Source organism: Narcine bancroftii, chromosome 7 (assembly GCF_036971445.1).
Source record: "Narcine bancroftii isolate sNarBan1 chromosome 7, sNarBan1.hap1, whole genome shotgun sequence".
Taxonomy (NCBI): Eukaryota; Metazoa; Chordata; class Chondrichthyes; order Torpediniformes; family Narcinidae; genus Narcine; species Narcine bancroftii.
Genome location: NC_091475.1, coordinates 153,037,180 through 153,049,664, shown reverse-complemented (window position 1 = coordinate 153,049,664; position 12,485 = coordinate 153,037,180). Strand labels below are relative to the sequence as shown.

Here is a 12,485-nt window from a genome sequence, read left to right as displayed (position 1 = left end):
TGACCGCTCTTTTCCCCCACCCAGCCCCCCCCAGAAAAGATTTCGTTTTTTATATGTCACAAAGGTCACTCTTTTAGTTCCCTCCTTATTCTCTCTATTCCATTACCTTCCCTTATTAATTCTTGTCTATACTCTCTATGTTTTCCTCTAATTACAGATACTTTCACATATGCCCATTGTCTCTATTCACTCTTATTCCTCTTTACCCGCATACATATCAATCGTGGTCATTTTTACCCTCCTTACCCGTCTTCATCCCTCAGTCTATTTTTGTCTTTACCCACATACATATCAATCGTGATAATTTTTGCTCTCATTACCCGTCTTCATCCCTCAGTCTATTTTTGTAATTGTTCTGCAAATTTTCGTGCTTCTTCTGGATCCGAGAATAGTCTGTTTTGTTGTCCTGGAATAAATATTTTCAATACCGCAGGATGCTTCAGTGTAAATTTATATCCTTTCTTCCATAAAATCGCTTTTGCTGCATTGAACTCTTTTCTCTTCTTTAGGAGTTCAAAGCTTATATCTGGATAAATGAAGATTTTTTGCCCTTTATACTCCAGTGGTTTGTTGCCCTCTCTTACTTTTTCCATTGTCTTCTCCAGTACCTTTTCTCTTGTAGTATATCTTAGGAATTTTACTACAATAGATCTTGGTTTTTGTTGTGGTTGTGGTTTAGGGGCCAATGCTCTATGTGCCCTTTCTATTTCCATTTCTTGCTGTAGTTCTGGACATCCTAGGGCCTTAGGGATCCATTCTTTTATAAACTCCCTCATATTCTTGCCTTCTACATCTTCCTTAAGGCCCACTATCTTTATGTTATTTCTTCTGTTATAATTTTCCATTATATCTATTTTTTGGGCTAGTAATTCTTGTGTCTCTTTAGTTTTTTTATTAGATTCCTCCAATTTCTTTTTTAAGTCTTCTACCTCCATTTCTGCTGCTATTGCCCGTTCTTCCATCTTGTCCATTTTTTTCCCCATTTCTGTTAAGGTCATATCCATTTTATTTATTTTCTTTTCTGTGTTGTTTATTCTTCTTCTTAAATCATTGAATTCCTGTGTTTGCCATTCTTTAAATGACTCCATGTATCCTCTAACAAGAGCAAGTACCTCCTTTACCTTGCCTTTCTTTTCTTCTTCTATTTCCCTGTACTCTTCCTCTTCCTCTTCTTCCTCTAGGTTGACCATCTGTTGTTTCTTTGCTGCCCTTTCCTCCTCTTCTTTCTTGTTTCCATTGTCTTCTGTGGTCTCTTCTTGCTGCAGGTGTTCTGCAGCTGTCGTTGCCGGCTGTGGAGATCGACTCCCCAGCTGGTCCCCCCTCCCGTCGGTGTGTTTTTTTTCATGCGCGGTTGCGCACTTTTACTCGGCTCTGTGAGCCATTGTTGTAGTTCTCTTTCTACCGACCTGAGGTAGTGGGGTCTTCTCTCCACAGCGGGCCTCTTCGGACAGGTAAGGCCTTCACCTTTTTCCTCCGTTGTCTTCTCTTCCTCTCTTCTTTCCGTTGATTTTGATTTTTCTCCTTTTGTCTCCATCTTCTTTCCACCTTTATACTCACTTTTCTTTAACTTGTATTTCTGTGCCTTTGTATTTTCTCTTGTTTTTCCCGACTTTTCTGGAGAGGGCTGGAGTTCACCGTCCGGCCACTACTCCATCACGTGACTCCTCTACTTATCTCTAAACTTAACACTAAATTTCTTTGTGTCCCTGTAATCACCCAAACTAACTTATTAAACCATATCTAGATAAAATATAGTTTTAACATTAAACTAAGGATTAATCATAGTACATTCACCATACCTCAAGGACCCCCACCACCCAAGCCTTGCTCTCTTCACTCTACTACCATCAGGGAAAAGGTACAGGAGCCTAAAGATGAGGACTCAGTGGCACAAGGACAGCTTCCCCGCTGCCATCAGATTCCTGAATGATCAATGAACCAGACACTGCCTTACTTTGACTTTTGAGCATTATTTTTATTTATTGTTGTAAGGTGATTTATATGAATGTTTGCTTGCTCCACCTATTACCTCCTTCCTTTGTGACCACGCCTCCCCCCAACTCTTTTGTTTGTTGCCTGCTCTCATTTTTCCATAGCTTGATAAAGGGCTTAAGCCAGAAGCATTGGTTATGTATTTTTACCATGGTGTCTACATATTTTTGTGTTTAACTTTTTTGCTTGGTCATCAAGTACAACTCTACATTGTCCTCATCAGTTTTGTAAATATCCAAGATCTACTCAATATATGGATTTTTAAAGAAATCCAATTATTTCAATCTGGAAGCAACAACAATAACTGAGGATTTTTCTTACTTTGTGCTGTTGGTATGGAAACTTTAAACTCCAACAATAACCTCCAAGTCATTACAATTATATTTTTCATATTTGTAGTATAGTTACATTCAGATTGTTATTTCTTTTGGAAGTTTAATTCTACCCATTTGCAGCATTAACCAGGCATAATTGACGTTAAATTCTGTTAATGCAGTTGATGGATGTGGCATCTTATATTTTTAATTTCTTTTCTGACAGGCATACCATTTATGCTCCCAGTGCCTACAATAAGTATACAGCAATATCCTTTCCAGGAATCTATGATGCAATGTATGACATAGAAAATGCCCCAAATCAACGCAAAGCCTGGCAAGAAGTGAAAAAGCAGATTGCAATTGCTTCCTTTATAGTACAGGCTTCAGCTGGGACATTGAAACAGATGTGATTTTTAAAATGCTGAAGAAATTAGACAAGGAACTAAAGATGAACTATTGAGCACATCCCATCTTGATTAAACTATCAAATTATCTTTTAAACAAAACTTATTTGTTACTTATCACATATCACCATAATCTGTCCAACAGATGGTCAGGTTGTAATGCTTAACTTTAGTCAGATCATGTTAAAAAGAATTGTATTCATTAATCTAAGTACACATCAGGATCATCCAAACTAAATGTATTTTTTAAAAATGAAAACATACTTTCTAAGACATAGAATACGTGTCTCATTTATATGTAGAGAAACTCGGTTTCAGAAATTAATATCAGTATTCAAATGCCAAAAAATGAAATGTGATCAGTTTAAAATAGCAACTCTGAAAGTAGTTATTACTATCACTTTTAGATTTGTATAGTTCATCACTTTTTCAATAATCTTTGTGAAATATTTGATTTTAAAGTCGTAAAAACTGAATCTCAGGCATGATTTTCTCTGGTTCATTTGTACAACTAAATTTCTTCTACATAAAAATAAGTACTTCATTTAATATTTGAGAGGTGAATGTTTTCTTTATTTTTGTCTACACATCTTTAAATATATTTTCTTTCTCCATTGTACAGATCACACTTTTTCAGTTCTGTGCAGTTGACGATAAACTGTAAATTAATTTTTCTCGATAGCTGCTGCATGACTTGCTGAGTGTTTGCTGCATTTTCTAGTAATAACAGCTCTTTGAATGTCAATAAACCGGGATAAAAATTAAGAATGTCAATCAAGAAAGTGGATAGTCATGAAATATTCCTTTAATTTGCAACAAACAATTCAGGAATTCAATGCACGTATTTTGCTGGAGAAACTTAGGTCATGCAGCATTCATAGGGTAACCAATGTTTCGTGCCCATGCCCCTCCAGGATGAGCAAAAATAGGCAGGCTCCTGAATAAAAAAAAATGCAAGGAAACACATGGTAACAGGTGGATACATGTGGGGGTGGGGAGCAGCACGAGTCCTAACTACACCTCCTTTTTGTTGGCTCTGTGGAGCAGTCCATACGACTAATCTAATCAGACAAGGTTTTTTAACTCTTCCTTGACTACATCAGCAACGTAAGTGCAGGCTTCTGCTCCCATTCGGAGTTTGTCAACTTTATTCACATTGTTGCTAACATAGACCTTCCATTTCAGGCTGGGTTCAATCTCTGGAAACACTCAACTTTCTTCATCTCTCTCTCAGGAGACAAAATCTCTAAAGACATCTATAAAGCTACCGATTCCTAGTTACCTTGATCATAAGGATTCTGTTCCTTTCACTCAATTCCTCCATCTCTGATGCATCTGCTCCCAGGACAGGGTCTTCCATTCCAGAATGTCAGAGATATCCTCCTTCAAAAACATGGCTTCATCTCTACCACCATCAACTCAGGCAGTTACTTACATCTGCCCTGAGACGCAAGGACAGGTTTTTCCTGTTCTCATCCACTACCCCACTAGTCTCTGCATCTAACATAATTTCCGCCACCTACATCATACCACCAGACACATCTTCCCCCATGTGTGTGGAGGAAGTGTGGCCTCCCTGCCTGTCTGGAATGTGTGTATTGCAGGTGGCCACATGTCCTCACTATCATACTTTTTCAGAAGTCACATAACTTGTCAGTCAAGGTTGGACTCTGGCCATTACTTAGTGCACAACCCACTGTTGGCTAATTTAAATCATCTAGGGTCATCATTGACTAGCAGCACTGTAATTAGCACCAGTGCAGAGCACATTCGCTCTCTCTGCCTTGTGGTCCAAGCCCTGGACACCGGTCCATGCCAGGTCACCACTGTGGACGTTGCTGGGTAAGGTGTGCACTTTACTGAAGCTGAGCCCTAATATTGTGATAGATCAACACTTGTGTGCAGACATCTCTCTGTACATCCACCAAACCTAATACTCTTCTCAACACCCCATTCCCTCCTTTCTGCAGGGACTTTTCCCTCTGGGATTCCCTCATCCCTTTAATCATTCCCTCAGTACCTACCAATGAACAGAAGAAATGCTGCACCCTTATCTCCTCCTTCACCACCATTGGGGCCCCAGTTGAAGCAACTCTTCAGGGTCAATTATTATAGCCGTGCTCCTGCTGTAGCCTCCTTTACATTGGCCAATCATTTTAATTCCACACACTGACACAACTATCCTCGCTCACTGCCAAACTGAAACTACCTGCAAATTTGAGTAACACTTTGTATTGCATTTGGACTCTCTTCAACCAGATGGCTTTAATATTAACTTATCCAATTTGTTACACCCCTCCTGAATCTCAACTTCTCACCCCTTTGTCTCTTTTCTTCCAGGTCCCTATCCATCTCCTGTCAGATCTACTGTCTTTCCCCATTATTAGCTTTTTTCTCTTCTACCTTCCCACCCGTATCCATGTGATATCTAGCCTGTGCTCCCCTTTTTATACAATGCCTGTTTCTGTTTAGACCTGAAACATTGGTTATCCTTTACTTCCTATGTTTTGCTGTATGACCTGCTGAGCTTCTCCAACACATTTGTGCATTGCTACAACCCCAGGGTCTACAACTTTTGTTCAACACAATTCAAGAATAATCTTTAAGTATATAGATAAATTATGCTGAAGCATGTATTAATGGAAAGATTTGATTCTGAAATTAATCATTTTTGTCCAATTTATATTTGCATTGCTTCTCCCTTTCTTCTAGTTTGGTCCTTGGCTCAAATGCTTAAAGTGGACTTGTAAGAAGTCCATATGCTAATTTAATGGAGAAATAATCCCATTTTTAATTAACATTCAAGTTTTAGCAAAACTAATTATTTAGGAGGATGTAAATGGCAATAAATATAGAAATGAACAAAAATTTTCATTTGGTTTCAAATTTATAAAAAATAGTGTTATCTTGTAACAAGATCATTTTTTTTCTATTTTAAAGATGCTGTGTTAGGGAATGAATAATGTCTAAAAATCAGGTAGCTTTCATTTAAGCTGAATTTGTTTAAAATCATGATGGGACAGCTAAGATCCATTGTGATGAGAAATGCAGGCTTGTATATACATGATGCAGAATGAGAGCACAAAAAGTTGTGACTGTACTACAAGAGGCACTTTGAGCCAATGCTGTCGCAAGAGGGCCAAGAGGTAGAGGGAGGTAACTTGGAAAAGTGGCTTTCCTCAAGACTGCATTCATAATAAAAGATGACTTCAAATGAGCCAACCTTGTGTGTTCTAACCAAATTTCACCAGTATTTCTCCTACCCCTATGACCACTACTACACAACCATAATGTCCATGTTCAAGGATTCACCAACTTTATCAGTGCGGAGAAGACCTGGTGACCAAGACAAAAGTATTCCTCATACCTTTGGATGAACCATGAAGTTGACTCACCACTAAAGGTCAGGTTAGAGCATTAGAGGCATGAAACCTGGGCATTTGCAATAAATCCAAGGAGTATTTTCACAAGCCTATCAAGGAAGTACCTCACCAGGCTCCAGTCCCATGAAAACACCAGGCACTCAGCGACTACAAGAGGTAAGCATGCCAACATGAGATACAAAGCAAAGATGGACACCATAATATGCAATATTCTTGATGACATAAATGCCGAAAGTATACAATTACAACATTCAAGACATTTGGGCATGTATGGTATTAAAGGATATGTACCAAAAGCAGGAAAATGGTATGAGCCCAAAATCCCAACCTGGACTGGATGAGTTGGGCAGTTGACCACTTTGTGTTTTTTTTTTAAATTCCATAAATGAACATATTGCACATGCATTCAAGTCACCTGAATCATTAGCTAAAGTTTAAATGCTAAATACCAGAATTTGTACTATCAATCATAATCAACTGCAAAACTGACTTTTTAAAGAAAAAGAAACTGCATACCTCTGATCTTTCCATTTTCAACTGAAGGTTTAAAGTGTTTGTCCTGACTTCTTGCTCAATATTTGAAAGCTTTGATGTAAATTTCTTTTGAATAGCAAGAACATATGAGACCTTGCGGATTAATGTCATAAATAAATTCTAAGCAGAAAAAAGGCTCTATTCATTTGTATAGCTTTTAAAGAAATTGGTTCCAGTATTGAGTCACAAGGAAAGCACATCTAATAAGCAAAACATTGAAAAATTTATTGAGCAGGACCTGATATTTCCTATCCTATATCGTAGTAATCTGGGCAGTCACACTTCAGATGCAACTGTTGGTAAAAATCAAATTCTCCACAAATTAGGATCAAATAATTGGTATACATTGGCAGTTACCACCAGGAGTCAACATAGTAAGTACAGTTACTTAAAACAGTATCAATCAAAATCTGTGGCATGGTCTCTGATATTGTAGTCAAAGGTGGAATCAAAGAATCTATTGCAAAAACCTTGGATTACAAAGCATGTAAAGACTATTTAGCCCAACCAGTCAAAAACCCCATAATTTGCTCTATGTGGGAATCACTATTTTTGTCTACCATCCTTTGTCTTGTCAAACTATACAACCAGAGCAATATATTAGCAATTAATCTTAACTGCCCATTTTTACCCTAGAGAAATTTCCTTGGACCTTTCACAGCTTTTCTCAACCTGTTCTTCTACTGAGACAAACAAAATTCTCTCTGTTCTAATGAAGGGTCTTGAGTTGAAATGCTGGTGGTTTCTTTCCATAATTAATACCGGAGTATTTTTTTCTAAAATTGTTGTTAATTTCATGCAACACTAACGAACACTTTTTTTTTTGCACTCAAGGAGTTAAATTTGAAAAAGCAAGACAAATTCAATGGAATATTTCATTTCAATATAATCAAGGCAATTTAAAAGATTCTGATGGACAAGCATCAAATACCACCTTCTGTTGTATTTACTTCAGTCATTAATTACACTGTTAGAGCTTTGGGGCATTTTATATACTGGATAATGGAGTTACATAGGTTACACAATGCAATCTATGCAGATGTAATACAATGTTCATAAGTCTCTCTCTACCATGTACACCAAAAATAAAGCAGGCAGTCAGTGGGGGATTCTATTTCCAAAATGGAACAGAATACAGGTATTTCACATAAATCAATTTTAACAGTAAATGTTCTCCTTATCCATTTTCCCATTTTTATTCCTATGTTGCTCCCACTTTCAATCTTCATCACTTGACTGCTGTGACTGTACTTCCTTCTGAGGTTCAGGTGCAGGTAGTTCAAGTCGAGCCCATAATAACGGTTCAGCTTTCTTCATAGTAATTTCAATCTTTGCAGGTGTCATACTCATTTGACTCTTACCAACATCAATGACCTATGGAGTGGAGAAGAGCAAACAAAAAAATATATTTCACTACCATAATTAGAAAATGCAAATTAAAAGAATCTCAATAAACTCTCCACAAAGCACCAAAGTACAAGTTCTAAATTTGTATCCTGGCTGAGTCCAAAAAAACCAGTTGTCAACTCGAAAAGAGAAGCAATTTTATTAAAGGTATTCATGCTGAGATTGTGGAGTCTAGAATATAAACAGAAGGATCTTGCTGCATCTCGACTTTATCGCAATTTTCAAAGAAAGCAGCACTGTTGGAGCAAACTACAGAAACAGTTTGCCTTTGCCTTTACTATTTGTGTTCTGCACAACAGGTTATGTTTGTCAATATTCAGAAGTTGGTGACACATTCTCTCTTTTTCAATCTTTTTATTAATATTATAGGTAAATAATACATGAGGAGTACACAATCATAAAGAGAAATAAGATCACTATATGGCATCATATGACATATTGCATTATACCACAATCAATGTTCTTATCTCCTCATACTGAAATCTTCAAAAAAAATTATATAAAACCCCACCTAATTGAAAAAAAGTGGGAAGCCTATTCTGAGAACTTATGAATAAAAATGAATTGTATGGTCTTCACCAACAAAAGAAAAAGAAACAGTCAAGAAGGGAAAATAATTATACTAAGTCATGCGAAAATAATTTATAAAAGTCTCTTCAAATTTGAAAGAAATATCAAATATACAACTCCTAACTTTCTCGAAGCTAAAACAGGTTATAATTTGAGCGAGCCATTGAGTCAAAGTAGGTGGATTAGAATATTTCCATTTAAATAAGATAGCTCTTCTAGCCAACAATGTAGAAAAGGTTACAACCCGTTATGTGGAAGTGGGAACTTGTCCCACTTCTGGAAGTATAATTCCAAAAAGAGCAGTCAATGGTTTAAGTTGCAAACTGATATCTAGTGTGGCTGACAAAATCTTAAAAATATCTATCCAATACCTCTCCTATATAGAACCTGACCAAAACATAAGAGTTAGAGAAGCCTCTTCTGATTTACATCTATCACAAATAGAACTAATGGTAAAAAAAAAAGGTCAATTTGTCTTTCAACATGAGCCCGATGTACCACTTTAAACTAAATCAAAGAATGATGAGCGCATATTGAATAGGTATTAACCAATCCAAACAGGGTTTATAAAGAATCGATATTCACAGTTTAATATCCGTAATGAATATGATTTATTCCCCATTGCTTAAAACTCCAGAATGTGTTGTGTCGTTAGATGCAGAAAAGGCTTTTGATAGAGTGGAATGGAAATATGTTTGAAGTTTGGAAAAGATTTAATTTTGGTCCTGGTTTTATCTCTTGGATTAATGTGATTTGTCAACGTCCAGCCGCTATGAATAGTCAAAAATCTTTGCTTTTTAGGTTATTTTGAGGAACTATACAGGGTTGCCCTCTTAGCCTTTTATTATTTAATTTAGCTTTGGAACACCTAGCAATAGCACTTCTGGATTCAAATGACATTTGGGGAATTAATAGAGGAGATGGAATTCACAAAGTATCTTTATATGGAGATGATCTTTTAGTATATAGTTCAGATCCTGAGACACTCTCATACGAGCAAGGATCTTATGTGAAAGTTTACAGCCTGATACAAATACAATATCCTGGAATCCCAGGTGAACTACACATCTTGGGGGCTAAAAGTATACCTAGGATCAGGAGCTTCCATGCAGATGAAAATATCAGTCCTTCTGAGATGTATTATAATGAGGGAAAGAAATACTATAAAGTCATTATTAACTTGTATTTCAAATAAATAAAGTCAATAATCACAAAGGCTTTAATTGATCACCTGTGGCAAAATAACTCAAAGCAATTCAAATTAACATTTTCAATTAATTAAACTTGAAATGTTTCAACAATAATGAATAATATGTTGCACTAACCTCTAAAAGAATTAACCCTCAACTTTACAAAAGGAAATTATGGTAGTGTCAACTCCAAATGAATTATACAAAATAGCTGAGGCATTTCAAAAGATTGGTGCATCAGTAGGTCAATGAAACCCAAAAATAATTTTGTAGATGTGTACTTACACCCCACAAGTTCAATCGCTGTTCAAATTTCTTATCCCTTTCAAATAAGATGTGGATATTCAGCTGTAATATCAAAAAAAATTTAAGCTGTAGTATAGAATGTAGAATATACTCATTTATAAAGAATTTACTTTTAAAGGGGCAATGAGAATGCATTAATACTGCAATAGTTGATGAACCTTCAGTAAATTGTCGATCAGGAGCCCAACTAGACATGTAGCTAACAATTAACAATTTGCTGATTACCAAAGGACAAATTTAGCACCAAACATGCAGGGCAGGGGTCAACATAAACTTGAGGAACAACACACAACATTCCTTCCAGACAGTCTTAAACTTAACTGTATGAACATTGACTTTCCTCTTTACCGACTTTTGTACTTTTTTTTAAACTTCTAACTTTTCTTTCCCAAATCCCCTCCTCACCAATTATGGTTTCTCTCTCTTCCTGTCTCAATAGCTCTCACACCTGTCCTATACATCTTTCACCTACAGGCCCCTCTCCCAGTTTCTTTTTTTCCTTTATATATGCAATTTCACTGATTTTATAATAGTCATGATAAACATTGATCAACTCTTTCTACTCATGTATGGTGTCCAATTCCAGCACCTATGGCAGACACTGCAGGAGCAGAGTGGAACAGCTCAGAAACAGGGAAAGCAACCCACCCACCCCCCCCATTGAGAAGGAAAAGCATGGAGTTAACCCAACAAAAATTCAATGGCAGGAACTTGTGTCACTACTGCCCACCTTAAAGTCTTGCTGGACTTGAACCTGAAGTAGAAATTGTTTAGTAACAAAAGGATTAGGTCCCAAGGAAACAGATTTATAACAGGCAAACAACAAAGGCACCAATTTTTTTTTTCTTTGCAGAGGTTGTCATACTCTATAATGTAATGGCCAAAAGGGCTGCCATAGGAGATTTAATTAACAGTTTGCAACTGGAATAAACAGTTGAAGGGGACATTTATAAGGGTGTTAGGAAAGAGATGGATTGTGAGACACACACACACACAAAGATATCACAAGGATGGCTGAATGTACAAAATCAGTCAATGCTAATATGAACATCAATGAAAAAGATTTAAAAATTATTGGTAGAGTTCCGCTGATGGAATCAAACTAATCTTAAAAAGAGCAGTCCAAATAAATCACAATTTATGTATAAATCAGTGTTTCCCTGATTTTTAAAAAAATCTTTGGTATATTTTATTCAAGTCATACAGCAAGAAAAAGGCTCTTCAGCTCGCCCATGCTGATTAAGTTGGTATTCTAGGTTAGTCACATTTGCAAAAGTGTAGACAGGGCTTCCAATATAATTCATACTTATTGCACTAATTTCAATCTAAAACTTCAAATTGGTGCCAGTATAATTTTAGCCTACAATAATCTACAAAAGGATTAAAAAGAAATTGTGCTTTGATTTTTTTTCTTTTCACTATATTTCTAGCTTCAATTATGCTGCTGTGAAACATGTAGGAAACTAAATCCTTTGGATATTTTAGGATTTCTTGCATCTTGGATATTTTAGGATTTCTTGCATCAAAAGAGATACTGGATGCAAAATCAACCGCTGTTTTGATTACCCCTAGGGCAAGCAACAGAAACACAAGGCAATTCAAAGTCCTTTCTGGTTCTTCTCAGAATTCCAACTCCTAACTTATCTATGAACAATTGTTTAAGAGACCATTGTGATGGTCAGAACTGGATTTGCCAGCTGCTGCAGGGCTACATAGATCTTCTACCAGGTGGAAATTTGGTATTCCTGCTTGCCTTCTCTTCCTGCCCCCCTAGCTGCAACAATGTCGGGCTCGATCTAAGTCATGATGCTGGCTTATTCTTCATGCACGTATTCACTCTCCCATCATTACAACTTTCAAATTGAGCCAAAGTAAATTTTGCAAATTCCATAAAAAGCAAAAAAAAAACCCTTCAAATGAAATGTTATTATTTCTTCTCTCCAATGGTGTCTGACCTGCGATTTTTAGCATTTGTTTTATTCCAGATTCCCAGTTTAATTTTAGTATAATAAAATTAAAGGCAAGTTTTACTGCTGCAATAGAATACAGAAATGGTGGGTTAATGAGAATATATTTAGTGAACATTACAAATATAGTATAGAAATTAAAAGTGATGAATTGTCTCAATATTCATTCATAAAAAAAGCTTTACTTAAAATCAAGAAATTGAAAAGATACAATTGCACACACCACTATGCTGTTAGCTTCAACATAACTATGTTCTGGGAAAGAATTTTTGGCATAAATTGTAATTGTGACTTGTCCTCCAGTTTGGTGCCAGTCATGGCGACATGGTACGACTTGACTGCCCTGTAAAAATAAAAGAGTTTGCTTAAAATATATGAAGGAACAACACTAATTCAAAATCGAAACCGGACCAGG

General features: G+C 36.4%; 2 protein-coding genes across 5 annotated transcripts in view; one reads left to right on the top strand and one right to left on the bottom strand.

Annotated features, from left to right (window-relative positions):
* naalad2 (N-acetylated alpha-linked acidic dipeptidase 2) overlaps positions 1-3,067 on the top strand; it is a 147,505-nt gene extending 144,438 nt beyond the window's left edge. The window contains exon 19 of one of the 4 annotated variants that reach the window (XM_069890861.1): positions 2,533-3,067. In XM_069890861.1, coding sequence (XP_069746962.1) covers positions 2,533-2,719 — 187 coding nt within the window. In that variant the 3' untranslated portion in view covers positions 2,720-3,067. The remainder of the gene's footprint in view (positions 1-2,532) is intronic. The other 3 variants (XM_069890860.1, XM_069890858.1, XM_069890857.1) reach the window with 3 other exon arrangements.
* Positions 3,068-6,012: 2,945 nt separating this feature from the next.
* Positions 6,013-12,485, bottom strand: part of LOC138739233 (cysteine and histidine-rich domain-containing protein 1-like) — a 29,364-nt gene continuing 22,891 nt past the window's right edge. Inside the window, exons 9-11 of the mRNA XM_069890876.1 lie at positions 12,294-12,413; positions 10,083-10,145; positions 6,013-8,004 (exon numbers count right to left, since the gene is read on the bottom strand). Of these exons, the coding sequence (XP_069746977.1) occupies positions 7,849-8,004; positions 10,083-10,145; positions 12,294-12,413 (339 nt within the window). The 3' untranslated portion in view covers positions 6,013-7,848. The remainder of the gene's footprint in view (positions 8,005-10,082; positions 10,146-12,293; positions 12,414-12,485) is intronic.